Raw genomic sequence first — 20467 nt, 5'->3', positions numbered from 1 at the left:
TGTATTTGCTGAATTTCTTACACTGTTCAGCATCATTTTCTTTGACAAATTACTGAGCAGCCACAGACCATCTGGACGTCTCCAAGCCTCTTTACATGCTAGGGATTTAGCTGATGCTCTTATCCACAGCGACATGTGATTGAGTCGGCAGGTAATAAAAGAAAAGAACAAAGATAGTCAGAGTTGGATAGGATGCAAAGGATAAAAATGTATATTTTGCTTCATAAACTGTGCTCGGTAAAGATAATGTAGTATTGGGTAGAAAACAGTAAAGAGATGTTTTTTTGTTGGCGTACATGGCCAGACTGCACACATTTGCAAAATATGTGTGTCTGTGTGTGGGTGTGTGATTATTTTGCCAGTGTGTGTAGTTTTGTGAGGGAGAAAGAGACGAGATTGAGTTTAGAGGGATGAAGGGACTTTGTGGGCCCTGTGGAAATTAGAGCTCTCCATCTCTGTCCTCAGGCCACTGTGTGTGTGTGTGTGTGTGTGTGTGTGTGTGTGTGTGTGTGTGTGTGTGTGTGTGTGTGTGTGTGTGTGTGTGTGCGCGTGTGTGTGCGCGTGTGTGTGCGCGTGTGTGTGTTGTTATGGGTCACCGCAGGAAAGAGGAAGTTAAAGTCAGAAACCTCTCACTGTGAAAATCTTCAGTAAGCGGTAAAAGGGGAGAAAAAGGGTGTGTGGAGGAGTACATGTGCAGTTTTACCTGTAATCTTGTCTGTATTGTTTGTGCGAGGAAGCTGCAGGAAAAAGAAGTTAACCAATGTTCTGTTATATGGAAGTCCAGATGTGCCAAAGTTAAAATTACTAAAAAAAAAAAATCACTCTGTGTGTTCATTATTTTCAGGAGCAGTCTGGAAAAGTGATCACTAATTTGCCTTTAAGTCGGCTGCCAACTTGGGAATGGCTTCCTTTGGTTGGTAGATTTGATGCTATAGTGAAATTGTTTAAAGAGGACCCCCAAAAAACATAAACATGAATTAATAAAATAATGTAATGCTAGAAATGCTCTCTTTTCTACATTTATAAAAATTTTATTCAGATGCAGTGCGACTTATATTTCAACTAAAAAAGGCAGTTTTCAGCTTGAGGGTCCTGCGCAGTGTCTTAGCTGTTCCTACGACTGCTCTCTTCTGGACAGAGATCTCCGATGTTTCTCCTGAGATCCGCTGGAGCCACTCGCCCAGTTTGGAGGTCACTCCACCCACCGCTCCGATTACCCCAGGGGCCACTGTGACCTTCACCCTCGACATCTTCTTAAGCTCCTCTCTCAGCCCTTGGTACTTCTCCAGCTTCTCATGTTCCTTCTTCCTCACTTTGTAAAGCTGTGTCTTCCTCTGCTTATCCACCACTACTATGTCCGGTTGGTGAGCCATCGCTAGTTTATCTTAGCTCGGTCATTCTCAGCCATCCTTGGACGTCTATACTCAGTGCTGATTGCGCCAAAAATATTGGGCCTCATTCACTATGAAATGTTCTTGTCATGTGCATAAACTAAGCACGCACACAAAATTACAGTCAGATTCATGAAATTAACACACTGACTGGTTTTGTTCATACCACCATGGTGAATCAAAATGAAGGAGGCTTTTTGTCATCTACATCTGCATGCTATCTGCATACTTCTGTGGCTTCTTTACTCTATGGCCTTTAAAGAAACATGTTTGCCTTGAGGTAAATGGCAGAAAGATATAACGATGCTTTAAGAGAGAATCCTGCGACTCTAAGGCAAAAAAGCAGCACAAAGAAATGGAAGCAGGAAAAGCGCACCTTTCCCAAGGGTTTCCACAGGATGACAATGCTTTAAAAAAATCCTTGAGCTGAAGTAATGGAGGTGCTGAATATCGATCCTTGCAAGACTCTCCCTGAGCCATGAGTTAAAAAAAAGAAAAGGTTTGACATCAAAGGTAATATGAAAAAAGATGAACAGACCATAAGAAAAAGAAGAAAAAAGGTGGAGGACAAGGAGTACCTGACCTACCAGCCAGAGATGAGAAACTCAAGGCAGCTATTGATTGTACATGAAATTAGTCTGTAAGAGGTGACGTCCAGCAAAACACATGATGAGATAACATGTTTCATATGTAAGTTAAAAATCAGAGCATTTTAAGTTAATTGTGTTCTGGCAAATAACAATAAACAGAAACAGACAAACACCCACAGCAATATTTGGTTAAATGTTCCTCAGCAATTTACACCTAGACCAGATGCTTTGGTAGCCATCAACAAGCTTGTGGTATTTATTCCATCCACTTTGTGTAATGTACCACTACCACTAGCAGCAGAAAAGCCCCAGAGCATGATGCTACCACCACCATGCTTAACAGCTGCTACAGTGTTCTTGGGTTTGAAAGCCTCACCTTTACTCCTCCAAACATACCTCTTGTCCCTGTGGCCAAACAACTCAATTTTTGTCTCATCTGACCATAAAACCTCATTTTATCATGTCTGTGTGAGCAGCTGCAAATTTCAGTCGAGCTTGAAGTCATCGATTTTGGACAAGGGCATCCTTTCTTGGTCACCACCCTCTCAGTCCATGATGATGTAAAACTCTGAGCCTCAGGTTTTGCGCCTCAGCAGATTCTGAGTTGTTCCTGAATATCCAAACCACTTTCCTCTAATCTAAGAGTGACAGTTCAGGTCTTCCTCAAGTCTTCTGCAAAGCGTTCACGCATTGGAATAACTTGTATAAAGTACAGTTCTTTAAACTGTTTGATCTTGCAATCTGCAGTTGTTTAGAAATAGCTCCATAAGAACTCCCAAATTATCAAGAGTGGATCAACAGCTGACTGAGTGCACAATATGCATTTCCATTTGTTTTGCAATTTTCAAACAGCTGAAGAATGACCTCTTTTTAGTTTACAGAGACATGAGGGATACTTCCCAAAGTCTGACCTGCATGGGCTCATCCACCCAGTGGTTACCACCAGGTCTCCAGAAGCACTACTGTGTGAACCAAAACTGAACTTGCACTGCTATAAATTATCAGTGATAATTTGGTAGTTATGTAATAATAATAACTACCAACTTGCATTAATTTGTTTGTAACTTCTAGCCAAAGTATATCGATAGAATTGGGCTGAGTGGGCATAGTGCCTTCAGCGAGAGGACATGGATCCCTGAGGTCTATCCATAAGGGCGAATTTGTGCTCGCTGTTCAGCTGTACAATTGTGTCGATTTTTAATATATAAGTACCAAAGATCCGAGTCTGTCAGATTATACAGAGGGCTGCCGACAGGCCTCAGAAGCTCGAGCACCACTTACTAAAAGATTTATGTCAGTGTATGTATATATTTGAGCTTCTGTGTAGACATCTGAGCATGTGTGGATTAGAGAAAAACCGAAATGAATTTAAGCTTGTACACTCAGTTTTTATATTTATAGTCATCAAAGATGTTTTCTGTACAATCGTTCAACCCGAGATAAAAGAACAGTTCAAAGAAACCATTAAAAGCCCCAAATTACCACGGCATTCAGGCTGATTAATGGATGGAAACTTCTCACCACAACTGTAGAAAACACAAACATGGCAGCTGGAAATCTGGGGGGGGGGGGTTGCCCCCCCTCACCACCACCACACACACAACATCGACTGAAAGGTGCCTCATAACCTGAAGTGATGACTCTAGCTGCTTGAGCCGTAGTTTTCACCGTAAAACAGGTCTTCGCACTAATCAGCACGTATAAATTTGTGTAGAAGGAATAGCAAGCACGCATTCTGTTTACTGCACTTTTAGTTTACCTCACAAGTTTTTCTTCCTAAAATATTTTATAAAATCAAGCCTCTCACAGTATTGCTATGATTTCAGTCAACAGCAGCTCCAGCTACCCTTTCAGAGGTGATTTTGTGCAGCTCTCTGCCCCCGACAGTGTGCCTCAGGCTGTTGTGCCCAACCTTTACCTCCATTTGGCCTCTCCTCTCTAACTCTCCTTCTCTTGTTTTCTGCTCTCTCCTCTGCTGCCGTCTCTGCTCTGATTACTATGTTGTGTGGAAAAGTTGCCTCACAGGAAGTTGCTGTCTCACGTTCCTCCTCCTGCGTTCCACACGATAATCCTCAGCTGCAGACTGGACTGAGCGTCTTCAGTGGGAGGCAGCAGATAGGTCTCTTTGGTTCTGTTTTTCCCCCAGACTTTTGCATAAGCCTCAGGCATGGAGCTAGCATGTCCCCCCGGTTTCCAATCTGGTTGGTGAAAAACAAAAGGGATGATCTAACAACAACAGCAGCCTGGAGTTTTAAAGAAATATTCAATTATAAACAGGAAACTTTTATTTGAGTTTGAAAATGACAGATCCCAGGATTTAAAACCTCAGGTTGCAGCTGAGTCAGTAATAAACATTTCACCTAGCTTTAGGTGGGGGGGTTGAAGGGTAGATAACTTTTCCTCAAATTAGCAAAAAAGGTGTAATACCAAAGCTATTTTCTAAACGATTAGACTAAATAACCACTTACTGGAACTGCGTGGCTTTGGAGGGATTGCTGAGGAATACTAATGATGCTTACCATAGCTTCATATTTAAAGCTGCAAAACGTCCTTTGAAATCTCTGATAGCTATGAAACAACATGCATGCATTTGAAAGATTAACCGCAGGATCACGCTCACATTTATCCTGAGTTCATTCGTTGAAATCATACACAGTCTATATATTTGATGCCGTCACGATTGGTTTGGCCGGCCTGAGGTTAAACGGAGGGGAAAGAGTCAATCTTTTACAGCTTTGTGAAGACTTAACGATCACGTAGGTTAATTATGCTGGCAAAACTCGTGGCTTTGCCCCTGATTCTGTGCTTGCTTCAGCCCTGGATCGCGCTGGATATAACTCATGAAAATTGCCAGCTAACATTAACCATGTGCAGCCGTGGCGCGGCAGGAGAGATATGGCCCCATGATGGGAGATAACTGTGATTTATGCTTCATATCTTTAACCGCGTAACCCACACGTTCTGAATTTAATTGCACATTACATTAATTGCACAACACCACAAGCGGTTTTCCCTGTGTTATTACAATGTAAATATGCCATCTGAAGTTAAAAAGGTGCAATATGTTAGAGTAATGATGTCAGATTAGCACTAACATGACGAAGAGGAGCGCTGTAACGACACAGATTAACAGAGAAACAGATTTATGATTCAATTCTAGCAGCTTTTTCGGTGGCAGTTTGAATCCTACGGAATCCAGATGTTTCGGAGAGAGGATAATATCATAACATCAGCAGAGCAAATAATACCCAACCGTCTCACACTCCCATGTAGCTTCACAACTGTAACCAAGCAACAGCTGGTATGGCAAGCTATGAACGTCTCCACATGTTGAAGTGATGTGCATACGGCTGTGTAAATAAAGAGTTCGGATGGTGGTGTCTGTGTGGATGTCCCTTTTCTTTCCTTCTCCAAAATCGAACTCATAAGCACAAGTGTGAGAAATGAATTAAACGCTGTGTTTATCTGTAAACATGTCCGGACAACTAATAGTAGTAACTCTAAAGAGAAAACATCCATCTGGGTGAAAATGCCTTGTTGATGTCAGAGGTCAGAGGTGAACAGTCAGATGGCTCTGAGCTAACAGGAAGGTAACAGTATAACCAAGGCATGCAGAAGAGCATCTCTAAATGAACAAGACATTGAACCTCGATGGACTAAAGCAGCAGAAGACCACACTGGGTATCAGTCTTGTCAGCTAAGAACAGGAAACACCAATTTTGGCTGCACCAAAATTGGAAAAATGTTGCCAAGTCTCAATTTCTGCTGCAACATTCAAATGGTAGGTTCAGAATTGGGTGTAAACAACATGAAAGCATGGATCCATCCTGCCTGGTTGTGGTGTTAATGGTTTGGGGGATATTTGCTTGTATTGTTGTTGAACATGTCCATCCCATGTCACAAAGTGTAGATCATCTGAAACTGGTTTGCTGAACATGACAAATCTGCAGCAACAGTGTACTGCTAATCGCCTTGTTGAATGTATGCATCTCTGAAAACAACAAGTTAAGCCTGATACTAGCAAAATGTACCCAATAAAGTGGCGTGTGAGTATGTTTCTCTGTTCGTTTCTTTTTTTAAAACACAATTCCACTTCAGTATGCCTTTTGGCTGATGCAAAAAAGACATGCTCTATGGTACACTTTGAACAGTATTGACATATATCCACTTTTCCAGCACATCAGCAGCACATAGACTAAGTAAGGTCTTGGTAATGTGTCAGCATTAAATCAAAAACGCGTTATCTGCATCCTAATAAGTACACTAAAATGGAAAAACAGCCATTTTAATCTTTAGAGAAAGTAGCTCATTGACATAAAGCTGTCTTCCTGAATTTATATGGGCAATAAGTGCATATAAGTACAGCAATGAATTTGTATAAGTAGCGCAATTGTTCTTTATTTCAAGAGAGCCTTCCTAATTCATGGAATAATTCTTTTTACACTTGGGGTCCACATCCTGCTGAGAGTACTTCTGACCACAATAAATGAAACTCTGGTGGAAAACAAACAAAAAAACAAGCACTAGTCAAACCCCAGGCTGCTATATTAAAGGGTCATCAATCTTGTGGCTCCATTTCAAAAAGCTGTCTCTCCTTGGTGCGAGGAGATGTGGGCAAAACACCCCGTCAAGGTGACACGCTGCAATTAAACAGTGGCAGTCTGTTGGCGATGAGCTGTCATCGTCGAGCTATGTCACAGGTGTACAGGGCAGCTGTAAGTATAATTGCTACAGGCCTCCGGGATGGAGCTGAACCCTCGTCTCCTGGCGGCGATAGCAGGCTTCAATGGAAGAATGGCTTTAAAGGAGACTTGTAATACACTGACAAATGGTTATACAGCAGTTGCCAAATTAACAGTGACCTCTCCCCCCTTTGCTGTCTGGTGTGGGTGATAATGTGCAAAGTCTTGTCGGCAAGTGTGCTTAATGTTCAAGATAATCTGTCTATTATGTGAGTTCGGTGCTAGGAAGGGAATGAGTATCAATTAAATTTCCTTTTTATGCAGCGAATGGGAAACGTCATTTTTCTGGACAGTCATTGAAGAAGCCAGACCTAATATAGATTTTAAATAAGCAGCTTTATAAGAATATATAACAGGAGATAGTTCAAATACTGTTCATCCGCAGTAGAAGCCCACCTCTCTAAATTACTGTGGTGGAACTCGATGTGCTTACTAATCGAGTCTCGGTGCTCTGAGGAAACTAACAGAGAGAGAGGGGAGAGGGGCAGAAGGAGGACGAGAAAGGAGGGGGAGGATTTTAGTTCATAAACACTGTTTACTTAAAGCACCCCATTGCCTTATTAGTATTAATAGCAGTGACTTCAGAAAGCTCATATTCTGCCATTGGACAGTTTTGTATTATTTATGATTGAAATGAAAGCCTCGGAGTGGAATGAAGGAGCGCTTGCATAGCAAAGATGTTGCCTATGCTAGTTTACATAACCAACACTTGGGTAAACAGTGTATTAAGCGCAGCGCGGGGCGAGAGTAAAACGACAGCAAAATGTTGTATCCACACATTATCTGATTTGAGGCGAGGTTTTGGAGGAAGCTAGGCGAGCACACTGCGGACCTTTTTGATGCAGCTGGTCTTCATCTGCAAGTCCTTTTGAGCATGAAAGCGTGTAGCGGTGCAGCATCTCGTCTCCAGTGCAAGTTTCTGAAATGTTCAGATATAACTGTAACTTGAGAGCTTCCTTGCCTTAATTAAAGACACCATCTGCTAAATTTTATTATTGAAGCTGTTAGCATGTGGATTAGAGCATCTGAAAGCAGCTTTCGTTTTCCATTCTATTTATAGGCAGCAGGGTGGCGTGTCAAGCAAGGAAACCTATGATCTGGGCTGAGGACTTGAGCTTCCCCACTGAGGGGTATTTGAAAAAGATACAGAATTCCTAATAAGGTTAGCAATCCCTGATTTGGCTGATTTTGAAGATACACAACTCATAACAAGAATAAAAACTTTAAAGTGGTGCTTTCCCAAGTACATATCAAGTAAAGAAAGCCCCCCCAACACTTACTAAACACACGTGCACAAACGACCACACCATATATCGAATCAATCTTTATTTATATTAAATTAAAAATATACTTTTGACAGATTCATGTAACAAACATGAGGAACGGTATTTCTATGATATAAAGCTTTGGGTATGGTTTCAAAGTACTCAAAGAGAAAGTCAGCAATGACGGTGTTGGGTAAAGGGACAAGGGGAAAGTATTGAAAACCAACAGTACGCAAAGAGGAGCAAGCGATGACGCCTTCTCTCCACTATGTCTCCTTTTGAAAGCATGCAAAACAAATTAAATGAAATCAGGGCCTATTGTGAAGGCTGTGCAGAAAAGAGGAGTAAGAGGGTGGACTTGGCTCAGTAATATTTCGAGTTGAAAGTAAGCAGAGAAGGTAACACTGACTCTCAAACACAGTTTATATAGGTTAGTTGGGACCACAGGTTTCAGTTTTATGACATTTAGAAAGATGGCATTGAGTTCTCTTGGTTGACTGACATGGTAGGCATTGGAAAAGTAAATCAGATGTGTCTCAGTTTGCGTACTGCCACCCCTACCGTTATTTTGTGAATAGTGTTGATCATTCACCTGACTGTTTGTTAACTGTAAATCTCTGACACATGCACTATTCTGAATGTTGCTCAGGACCTATTCACCCAGGCTTAGAGACCAGCTGGGAATAATCTGATTATGACCGGTTGCTAGGGAAAAATGTTCATCGCCCAACTGGTTGATGAGTGGTTGCTGGTTGTTGCGAGCAATGACTGTGAAATTGATTGCTAAAACCTTCACTCACTTAGGCCTAGAGTGAGTGGGGTTACCCTAACAGCTAGTGAACACCATGGCAAAAGAGTGTATATTCCACAAACAGTATGCAAATGGCTGCTGGAGGTTGTTGGCGGTTGCTAGTATGACATTGGTTGCCAACAGGCATACAGAGTTGTACCAAAAATCTACTTATGATTGTTTTAGCCACTGTTAGACTGGCACAGTCTCCAGTTTGCATGGAAGCGTCCAACTTGCCTGCAAATGCTCGCAAACTACTCATTAAGCTGTAGTGAAACTGTCAAAAGTGTGGCACAATTGGCAAATATTCACCTTAATTGTAAAAGTTGCACCTTTTGAAATGTCTTAGTTCCAATGATAAGGCACTGCTTTTATTTTGAAGGTGAATGTTCTCTGTTTCGAGTTACAGAGAGCATAGTTGAAAAGTGGCTGCTTTTCATGCAAACTACAGGCAAAAGCAACAATATGCAAGCAAACAAAACGATCCCAAGGAGGCTGTCTGATGCAGCACCCCATTTGTGACAGACAGCAATCTCCAGCAACCACTTGTTAACTGGTGGGGGACCATACATCTTTCCTTAGTGATCAGATATTGCAAGGAGAATGATGAACCCGTCGCACAGCCTGTCTGACTTTGGCCTTAAGTAGTGGAAACTAAGGCATTAACAGCTGATCTTCAAATTAGAGCCAGATATTGAGCTAATACTAGCTAGTTAGTTGTTTTTGTGTTGTTGGCATGTTGTCTGCACTGTGGTATTGTCTGGTAGTTTTCTGTGACTTCATAGAGATTTTAGTGTAAGATATCTGACCAGAGGCTCAACAACTTGATAAATTCACTAAATGCGCCATCTAGTGTGAGACTTGCAGTCTGCGCTATCTAGCTAGCTACCGCCAGCAGATGCTTAGCAACCCGGGATTGATATTTCACGCATTATGGCATCGACTGATATTTATGCATGTTAAACTTACATCTGCAATGACAGAAAAGTGTTATACATGGTAAGAAGCTCATTTTGTCATATGTTTATAAAATGTTGCAGCTAGCGCAACAATCCTTGTTATTGCTAGCTATCTGGAAAGCTAAAAGCAAGAGATTTTTCAATCTGGGACTGATGTTGCTGTGTTTACATTACTTCAGAAGAATTTAGTATTACATTTAGTAAGTAACTTGACAAATGTAAACATGAACAAAATGTGCCAGCTAACATAACAGCCATGGTAAAATGCTCCAATAGTCCAGCCTCTTGTCGTGCCTGATTTCAGACAACACTACACTATCAAGCTAATATGCTACTATTATGGAAGTATTCAAAGTGAGACACCACCCATTGTTATTTGTGTAGTGTTTAACAGTGTTCACTTAAACTGAAACGTTACACGTGAACAGCCACAAAGGTCTGAAGCAGGGCCACTGAACAGAGTTTCACATGAGAAGGGAACAACAAGCACTTTTAAAATGAAATACCCATTAGTAAAAAGGGTACACTTACATAAAGCAAATATGTACGGCTCTTTTTGTACAAGTCGATATAAGCAGGAGAAAAAAGCAGTAGGAGAGAAGACCAATATAAATTCAAAGCATCGCCTCCTTATTTACAAATTCACCAAGTCGGCCATTTCGGTGCTTTATAAAAATATTATTCACATTTGTTGTTGAAGTGTGTTAGATAAATCTGGGAGGAAATCCCAAAGATTCTGTACAGTTATACTGATACAATGATTTGAATACAGAAAATGAATGACTTTCTTTTATGAGGGACAATGGTATAGTGGTTTATACATTCGCCTAACAAGCGAAAGATTCCTGGTTTGATTTCCGGTAGGAGACGCAAATCCCTTCGGGGCTGTATCAGGAAGGGCATCCGGCGTAAAAATCTAGCAAACTGAATATGTGGAGCTACCCGCTATGGCAACCCCTTGTGAATAAGGGAGTAGCTAAGAGTAGCTTTTTCTTCTTTTGTGCAATTAAAATGTCAAGAAACCGAAAAACGTGGCTAGAATAACAAACATGTTGAAGAATGTACAGTAGCCAACACAATAGTGGGAAAAAGAAGTTACATCGTTGATACTAAGGATAAAACTCAATATTAAAAAGACACTGTAGGGAGGGGGTGGGGGTGTACTACACTCACACACAAAAATTCCCATGAAACATCGCAGAAATAAGGATTCCCAGTTTGTGCTACTAAACTCGATAAAAAATATCTGATTAATTTTTCCCACACTGGACAGAAATTTGAGTATAATGTTGTCATAAATGAGATACGAAGGTGGAGGGCAGTAAAACACTCACTTTGGGAACCATGCAATGTAATATTTACTATACAATAGACTTTGTTGAAGCCTGTATGGTGTTTGAGGATAAAATATTGAAGGATTCGGTTCAGGACATGGCTACATGCCTTTGCACCTTGGCTTTGAGGAGGCAGTAAAAAACAAAAAACAAAAACCTAAACCCAGAAAATAATATAAAAAGGATCAGCCTAACCAGCAGTGTTTCCCCCTGGCATGCTTTTGAACTGCCACGAACACAAGCCTGTTAAGGACTGAGACAAATAGCAGCAGGTAACACCAAGGCAAAATTAGTTTGAAACAAGACACAAGATATTAGTCTTCAGAGAGGAAAAAAATGCTTCCACATAGACGCAACACATTTTGGTACTCTAAAAGGATAACCAAGGTCTTAGGATGGGAAAAAACACGACTTAACAGAAGGGGAACTTCAGGTGCTTTTTCCTACCTTTCTGTCAACAAACAAGTCAATGACTCAGATCAAAAATGGGAGAGTGGGGATGCCTCGGATTCTCTTAAGTGCTCTTGAGAACATTTGAAACCATTTGTATCATCAGTCCTTCAATCTGTTCTTGATTCAAACACACATTTTGCCTGGGTCTGCAGTGTAATTTAGGGCAAAACAGGCATAAACCAAGGCGTGTGTTTTTCTTTCGACCACCATCATATTTTTGTTCATTTTTCTTGAAACCCAGATTTGGCAGTCGCTTCCATCGCTCAGTATAAACAAGCTCAAACGCACCATAAATATTTCACATTGATATTAAATGCTGTCTCTATTTCACTGAATTAGAGCTCGAAAAAGGACTACAAAATACTCCTTCATCAATTAATCATGACAGCATCAAAGCACTACTATAAATACTGTTTGAAGTCAGCGAAAAAACATGGAAACAAGGACATTCTTGAAGCTGGTCAAGTACCATGTAAAATGTGTTTTCCTTATGACCTCTTGGCCCCAGTTCCTTCCTTGTACTTTTGCTAAAGCTATTGCTTTCTGAAGTGGTAAACGGCTGGATAAACAAGTTGAATATTTCAGTAACGAAGAGTGGAAATCCTTTCTTTATACCCGCGACTTTGATCAAAGTGCTCCATGGGGAGGATAAACACATACAGTGTTACATGTGCATAGACTGAGACAAGCACACTTTCACACACTTTTAAATACACAAAATAAATAACCTACGCAAGAACACAGCTTAGGCAGGGCTGGGCTCTGGCAGAGCAGAATGATGAAAGGTTGTTGAAACTATGACAAAGCAATATTTATGCTCCACAAATAATGAAAAATACCGTTGTTGTTAAAGGTTCAAGAACTACAAGTTTTTCTTCATATTCATTCAACTAAATAAAGGAGATATTGCAAAAGGACCTCTGAGAAAAACCAACATTACACAAGTTTTATCTTGAACTTCTAAGTTTGGCAAGCGTTGCAGTGTTTTCCCCTACCCACAGGTGTTGTGTATGGCTTGGTGGAAGAAATAACGGCTGTAATACAGTCCTTTCAGCAGCATTGACTGGCAAGTTGCCTACACAGGCATCAGTAGTCAGGGTTAGAACTATTTTCTTGAGATTTCTTGAGAGTGACGATATCACTCTGGGCTAAGAACAGATGTGAAGCCTTTATAGATTAGAGGCTTCGTTAAACAGTGGCTAGACTAATTAATTTAAAACTCAGTGGTGCTGAAAGTGCAAATTACATCAAACAAAACAAGAAATGACTTTCTTAGGTATGTTAAAAATTGGCACAGTTATTAATACTGGTAACAGTAGTTGACTGTCTGGTGATTCACCAAGAAACTAATGAAAACTATACTAACTTAATATTGGAAAACATAACATTATAGTTTTAACTGAAAAAAAATGTCATATAGTATAGTACTAATTTCGTTTACCAGTTACCCTGTGCTGCATTAAAAAAAATTACATGTATTCAAAACAGAACTTGCTTTATGAACTTGGTTTGGCCAGTTGTTAACATACACTCATCATGGGCATGAATGTCGTGCTATTTTTCAGCTTAGAATTTTTTTCTTTTACTTTTTACATTTTCAGTGCATGCCAAGAAGAGTGGCCAAATATCCAGCCAGAATTATGCCAGATACTTTTTAAAACTTTAAAGCCCAATTTTTTGTTTTTAAAGCCATTAAATATGTATACTATACAGTCATTTCACCATGGAAAAAAGACAGTTTCAAAGAATTCATTAGAAGCCCAAAATGATCATGATATTTGTGATGAGTGGATATAAACTTCTGACCACAACTGCATACATGGAGCAAAGGCCAAGTTCAGCTAGGTGACAAAGTCAAGCTCCACCACAGTCCCAGCGGATAAGCTAATGTCTCAGCTAGTACCCTTCTACACATCCTTATGACAGTTTTTTGGAAGCAGCCAACCCCACATCCAGCTAACTCTTCCTTTTCACATTTGTTGTTATTTCTGCTCTGTGAAATCTTAAACTTCATTTAGACTACTGTGGGAAATCTCAACATCCCAACTAACTACGTAATTGGAAAATCCTTGTATCCCTACACTGAGGTCTTCCACACCATCAAGTTGTTGTGGTATGCATTGGCCCGACATGTAGTTACATTTCTAGGGAAGTGCACGACATGTTACTTAGAAGGTTGCGGCATAGGGTTAAAATGGGGTCTGGTTATGGTATAAGTTACGGCGTAGAGCTGAAACAGAAGTATAGTTTACGTGAAAGGAGTCTTCCTGCTTTGTGCTTTCTACATTAGCCCAGAATAGAACCATACCTCCAAACAGAAATTACTAAAACAACAGTCTTCTGACTATAGTTGTCCTGGTTGAAATATAAATAAAATATATACACTTCAAGCTACTGTCAAGTTTTCTGTATTTAGCCACAATCTATGGCCACATATTCGTTGGCAAGATCAGAGATCTATGTTGCCACAAGGTGTAGTTACAATTCTATGGAGGTGCATGTGAGGCTTAAGTTAGCTTTAATGCTAAAGAATAAATTTAGCTTTGAAACATCTGACTTATTTGAAAGCATCATTTTTTCTTGCTCTTTAAAATACATTTTCTAGCAGACAAGGTTAGCTTATCGACTTCTGCCTTGTGAACAATTTGGGTAGGAACCACTGACACTTCTAGTAGCCAAAATGAAATTAGCTACCAATTAACAGTCTAATAAGAATATGGGTGGGGTCTGGAAAAAACATGATTCTGTAAAAAAAAAGAAGCAAAAAACATCTAGATCAGATGTGGACAAAAATAATCAAGAATTATGTGGCCAAAAGTAGTCTAGAGTTGTACTTTTTCTCGGACCAAGCAATCGAGAATATAACAAACACCATGACCGAGACAAGCTCCAGTTCCAGTTACTAAAATGATAAATCCTCACATTCTTGATTTTGATCAACTCAAAGAAAGTAACGTTAGCTAAGGACACCCTAAATCTATAAAACCCTTCCAGAGATTTGGTGCCATTTGGTGCAGTTTGGGGCTTTTAATGATCTTTTGATTTGAGCTTGGTTTGTTTTATACTTAACATAGGAAAAAAAAGCCTTGATAGAGTCGATCGTTGGTTAGTACTGAAGATCTTTAGCTTTCGACTCCATTAACACTGACTTTTACCCCCCAGTGGGATCATCTGTAGCTTGCTAAAATATGAACATACACGCACACACTAATCCCAATCACACTAACATAAAGACAGATAGACATATAAAGTAGTCTGTTTAACTGTGCTCTGCTGGTGCTGTCTTGTTCCTTCCTTGAGGTCTTCATTAGTCAGTTTGTATAAACTTTCATGAACTTTTCCTCCCCTTTCTGTAGTTTTTTCTCTCTCTTTGAACACCATTTTGAGTTCAGCTGCTTTACTGGAGTACTCTACAGCTCATAGCAGGTTTTCTCATCCGAGTTAGCTTGAATGGGAAAACCAGTGTATAAAAATCTTTTCAGCACTGAAACCCGTGATTATAAAAGTGTTTACAGTGTGGTTTCCCTTTTACCATTTGCCCTGGGAAAGCTGTTTTAGTCAGCTTCTCCAAACAGACAGCAGCCAAGCAAAACCAACAGAACAGCAGTTGCCCTGCAGATTCTCGAGCAATTTAAAAAGTCCATGGTTGAACTACAAATGTGAAAGAAAAGATCACTGTAGTTTTGTCCATCACAGTATCACAGTTACAGTAGAAGGATGAGATGAGATTCACATATTTCATATAAAAGAACACACGGTGGGTATAATCCTATAGGCAAAATCACTGAATATGATTGATGAGTGCTCCATCTTTTGTTGTCCACTCTATATTGTCTTTTCTTCCTCCATATTTTGCTTTTGTTGCCTGGCTACCTCACTCTAATGTCATTCAGAAAACCAGGCATCTTGACATCTAACAGACTGTATTTGTTCTATGTGATTGTGTCTTTCAGAAACCCTTTGCAGAATATTGTTCCTCCTCAGAACTTTATAATAGAAAGCAAAAAGATTAGTAAAACTTCTTGTTCCTCTCACAAATCTGAAACCCAAGTGGCTGGCAGTGAGTTCAGATACCCCCAGATACAGTCCATCCACTGCTGTGTGATAATTAAGCATCTGTTCTTTACTGAAAACTACCATAACCTTGACATTCTGAATGACATGGAGCACAGTCTCTATCTACAGAACAGAGATGGACGAGATTGTCTATAGTGACAGTTCAGGGGTCTGAGTTGCTTCTGCTTGGTTCGGTCCACCTCCTCCAGATGTTGCTACAATCTACAGCAGATGGCCTGTTATCTGGGCAGGGCTGAGAGCAGCCTTGGTTGGTGCTACTCTCTCTTTGTGTAGGACCGTGGAACTGGAGAGGATGTTGGGCTTGTTGGAGGCTAGAGGAAGATTGGGGAACGTTTGTTAAATGGAATAATCTAGACCACAGTGTTTCGCTGCCGGTAAGGTGGAGGTGGCAAGATGGTTCCAGCTTTCAGGGAAAACTCAGACATGTATTCAGGGTTTTCAGCTACTGCCGGCCGTATGTGTCCATTCTGCTTATAGAAGAGCTTGGCGTTGGTGGAACCTCCCTGGGCACCATCTGAGGCTGCCTGGTTAGATGATTTGGGAGGCAAGCTGTGCTGCCAGTATTCTGGATTGTCAAAGGTCACCTTCAGCTTCTTTCCGCTGGCTTTACCTGATGTTTGCCCTCCATGCTTCAGCAAACTGGCAGGGTGTGTGGTGGCGTAGCTCTGGTAGGCTGGCAGGCTGCCATGCCCAATGGTGGCTGAAGTGGACAGGGCGCCCGACTGGCTCACCTGAGCCTGAGCAGTAGTTCCTGCTTGACTCTGAGCAACAGAGCTGCCACCTGGATTGCCAGGTTGCCCTGCAGGTTTGACGGTGTGGTGGGCATGGAGGATGTGAGTCGGTGGACCATGATGGCAAGGAATACCAGATGGAGATGGTTGGGCTGTGGGGAGGGGGTAGTGGGGCAGGCTAGTCTGGATGGTAAGCGGGAGATGGGAGCCTGAGGTTGTGGCTGAGATAGAAGAAGGAGGTTGGGTGGGTAGGGGCAGACCATTTCTCCTCAGGGCTTCCAGGCCCAGCTCAGCGGGGGTATGGAAGGTGTTGAGGTAGAGGGGCTCATTGATGTACTCGTCCTCTCCTTTGGGCTGACTGTTGGGTGTGCTGTGGTAGCCTGGGTTATCCAGGGCGTGGATCTCGCCGTTTTTACGTCGCGTGACAAACGGGTTCTCCTCAATGGGATTCAGATATTCTGTACCACAGAAAATGAATGAGAAGGAGAGTGAATTAGAAGAAGAGAAAAACAGTTCAGACAGCAATAACAAAAAATCTGGAGAAATTAAATCAAGAGGTGAGAAAACAAAGGAAATAGAGAATGAAATGGAGTAAAAGAAAGAGATCACTCGGTAATGAGGAGAGAAGATGGAGATGATAATGGCGTTAATGGCAGGCACTCAGGACAAGACGGGCATCTTGCCAGCAGTTCTTTGGCACTGGAAACTCCATCTGCCGGGGTTGAAAATGCCAACAAATGACCCCTCTTCACTGCTTCCAAGCGCTATAATAGTGGGGTGAGAAACCTATTGATTTTGCCCACTTTTCCGCTCCTTGACATTGCATCAGATGCATTTTGCTGCAGGCTTTGTTATATTTTGAGCTGCTCAAAAAAAAAAAAATCAAAGACGGTAGTGCAAGAGCAGGGCTGATGGACTGAATTATGATCAAAGGCAAAACATGACTCTGTAGTAGTAGCTGACATACACCGCCGTCGAAGGAAACTCAGTAGGAATTTTAATCAATGGAATGAGATGAAATGAACAGGAAAACTGACAGGCCGACTATCGTACAAAGGATCGTATTTACTCTGTGAATGAACAAAGAGATGACAAGACAGAGAGAAAGGTGCACATATATTATGTACTTGTTTATAATTTTAATTATGTTTCTGTTTGTGGAGCTGCATAGATGATTGTAGCGCAATCAATCTTTAACTTCCTCTACACAGTTTTGTTTTTAGATTAGTAAGAAATTATTTTAATTAGGTATGGTTATTTTAAAGTTTAATATTATCTACTATGTGCTGTGGATTAAATACAGCTCCTAAAATGCATTTATGCATCATTACTATTAAATACCCTGCAGGACTGCAGAATTCCTACCTGAACTTATTTTTAGCTTCTTTAGAGCAATTCTGCTTCTAATGTATACTCTGGAAAATTAAACTGGATTAACTATCTTCTAAATGATTCAAGTGGCCACAACAGTCTCATAAGGCTTTACTATGAGTACCTGAGGAGCTCTTGTCCTTCATTGCCGTCATGTATCCGTCCTCATCAGTGTCCCCTCTCAATGCTCTCTCTCCCAGAAAGATGGTTGGATCAGCACTGTACCTCTGACCCCCACTGTCTTCCCCTCCAGCCTGGCTCAGGCTCTTCTTATGCAGGCTTCCATTACAACGCTGGTCCTCCAGGACTGGGCTCGGGCCACCTGTGGCATCCTGGTTCACACAAGCTTGTGTGCCTGCCAAGGGTCCTTCTGCAGCATTTGGACCACCATCTCGATAGCCAAATTGATTCTGCAGTAAAGAGAGGCAGGGATTGGGGTTAAGATAAGAAAAACTGAGCATAGCATGAGTTCAAGAGGGGCCATGAAGTCCAAGTCGGAGCAAATAAGTGTATGACACAGCTGATTCTCTGCTAAAGAAGTGCAAGTAAGGCTATTTTGCCCTGCTTGATTGTTAAATCACGAATTAACTGTGATTAACCACATGTTTTTGTAAAGTTACATTCAATTTCAAAAGCCACAACCAAGCCTGCTTACTACCAGACCTACTGAATCAAAAACTCACTTAACAAGAACCTGTATGGCAAAGTGAAGTAGGCCAAAGTATCTCAAATATCAATTCATCATGCTAAGATTTAACAAACTGACATCTATCTGTCTTGAAATTGTTATAAAAAACATTTCTGAGGCTTTGGTAAACCACGGTGAGAGCCATTATTAGGGGTGGGTATAAAAAAAATCAATTTTCCATTTCAAATTGATTTTAGTTTGAATAATGTGATATTGATTCTTAAAAATTCTGAATCAATTTTTAAATGTGAATGTATTTTGCCAGAAATGCCAGAATCTCAGCTCAGGCTCACGAAACTATTTCAAAAACTGCCAAAGAGTTAAAACACTAAACGATTAAAAAGCAGGTGAACGGATTCCACAGAAAGATGTTAACACCTCTGTAACTTTGCTCTGCTTCACTTCAGCAGCAGCAGGTAATACGTTCATAGGTTGATTCATGGTTTGCTTCAGTTTTTGTTCTACTGCAGAATCTGCTATAAAAAGCCAGGGCAGGAAAATCTCCTTCATGTTTTTCTGCGTTTTATCCTCAGTTACTTTGACACATAGGCATCTGCTGTGATGCTTAAACCTCTGATGAAGTCTCAAGTATCAGCTTTGTTTTTATACATAGACATAAAAAATATGGATATGTACTGATAAATGATCAGAATTAAAATATTTCTGACTGTCTGAGTCAAAATTGAATCAAATCGAATCAGGACCTTGTGAATCGGAATTGAATCGGTTATAGAACCTTCCCAGGAGTGAATGGCCTACCAAAAGTGGACTGAACAAGATCTAAAGAACTGCAGTCAAAGTTTATGATTCAACAATAAGACAGAGACTGGGCAAAAATGGCATCCAAGGGAGAGTTCAAGGAGAAAACCTCTGCTGACCAAAAACAAAAACACAAAGTCTCACATTGACCAGAAAACATCTTGATGATGCCCCACAATTTTGGAAAATATTCTGTGGACTGATGAAACAACATCTGAACTTTGTGGAAGGTTTGAGTTCCACTACATCTGCATAAAACTAACACAACACTTCATAAAAAGAACATCATACCGTACAATGTAGTGGCAGTTTGCTGCTTCAGTTCAATTACTTGCTGTAATTGATGGAACCATGAATTCTGCTCTCTGCCAGAAATTCTGATTAAGATACTTTCTGAATTAACTTAGCTGTAAATATCTTTGGTCTGAGGTACTCTGGGTACTGTCTAACTCTTTGATGATATAATATCTATGGCAAATAAGCTAATAACAACAAAGTTTAAGCTAGCGTACACAACTTTTGTTCCAACTGCGGCAAAGCAGTGAGGCTTTAACCCATGCTGCTGCCTTTTGAAGTAAAATTCTCAGACAAAGTTCTGCTGGTGTAGTCATCAGCCACCAGGGACTGTGAGGGGCAGCCAGGCAAAGCTATGATACAAACACCTGAACCTTAAAAAAAAAAAAGGCCCACCAGAGTATACAAAACATGACAAATGAAGCAAAGGGCTTCTTGTGGAGCTGTGTTGGCTTGCTGCAGGCTATTTAATCCAGGCCAACTTCTCTGCACTCTTGCCAGCTGCTAGCGCTACAGCAGCAATTACGGGAAGCAGATCTACAAAACACAACAGAAAAGAGGGAAATGTCCCGGGGTTATATTCGTCCACCTACTCCTACGGTTTTCCCTCTACTGCAATCAGCATCCTCCTCCTCCAAACTTCTCTGTTCATCCCTTCTTCAAAGCAAGTCATTATCGGCTCGTCTTTTCAAGTGTGAGCGAGTGAGAGCAAATCAGCACAGATAAGATAACCGTCTGTATCGGACTGTGTCTGAGGCGGCACAACCTGAATAACTAACTTCCTTCGGCAAAGTCAGCTCACTGATGGATTTATACACCCTTCCCTGCTTGGGCACACGGCAGCTTCTGATTGTAAAATCAAAAGATCTTCAATTGCCAATCTGGTTGTTGACCTTAAACAAGTAGGACTTTGACTCGATTATCATGTGTGGGTTTTTTTGGCGTATGTGAGCGGCTGTCAGGGAACAAAGAGCCACTGGCAAATGGATAGGTCGTGGGGCTAAAGTTGTATAAGATGCGGAG

General features: G+C 40.9%; 1 protein-coding gene across 1 annotated transcript in view; it reads right to left on the bottom strand.

Moving 5' to 3' along the window:
* Positions 1-8029: 8029 nt before the first annotated feature.
* The window catches only part of LOC113016400 (receptor tyrosine-protein kinase erbB-4), a 364753-nt gene continuing 352315 nt past the window's right edge, over positions 8030-20467 (bottom strand). Inside the window, exons 26-27 of the mRNA XM_026159217.1 lie at positions 17828-18113; positions 8030-16790 (exon numbers count right to left, since the gene is read on the bottom strand). Of these exons, the coding sequence (XP_026015002.1) occupies positions 15952-16790; positions 17828-18113 (1125 nt within the window). The 3' untranslated portion in view covers positions 8030-15951. The remainder of the gene's footprint in view (positions 16791-17827; positions 18114-20467) is intronic.

This window comes from Astatotilapia calliptera, chromosome 23 (assembly GCF_900246225.1).
Source record: "Astatotilapia calliptera chromosome 23, fAstCal1.2, whole genome shotgun sequence".
NCBI classification, from domain to species: Eukaryota; Metazoa; Chordata; class Actinopteri; order Cichliformes; family Cichlidae; genus Astatotilapia; species Astatotilapia calliptera.
This window is presented reverse-complemented; position numbering and strand designations above follow the sequence as displayed.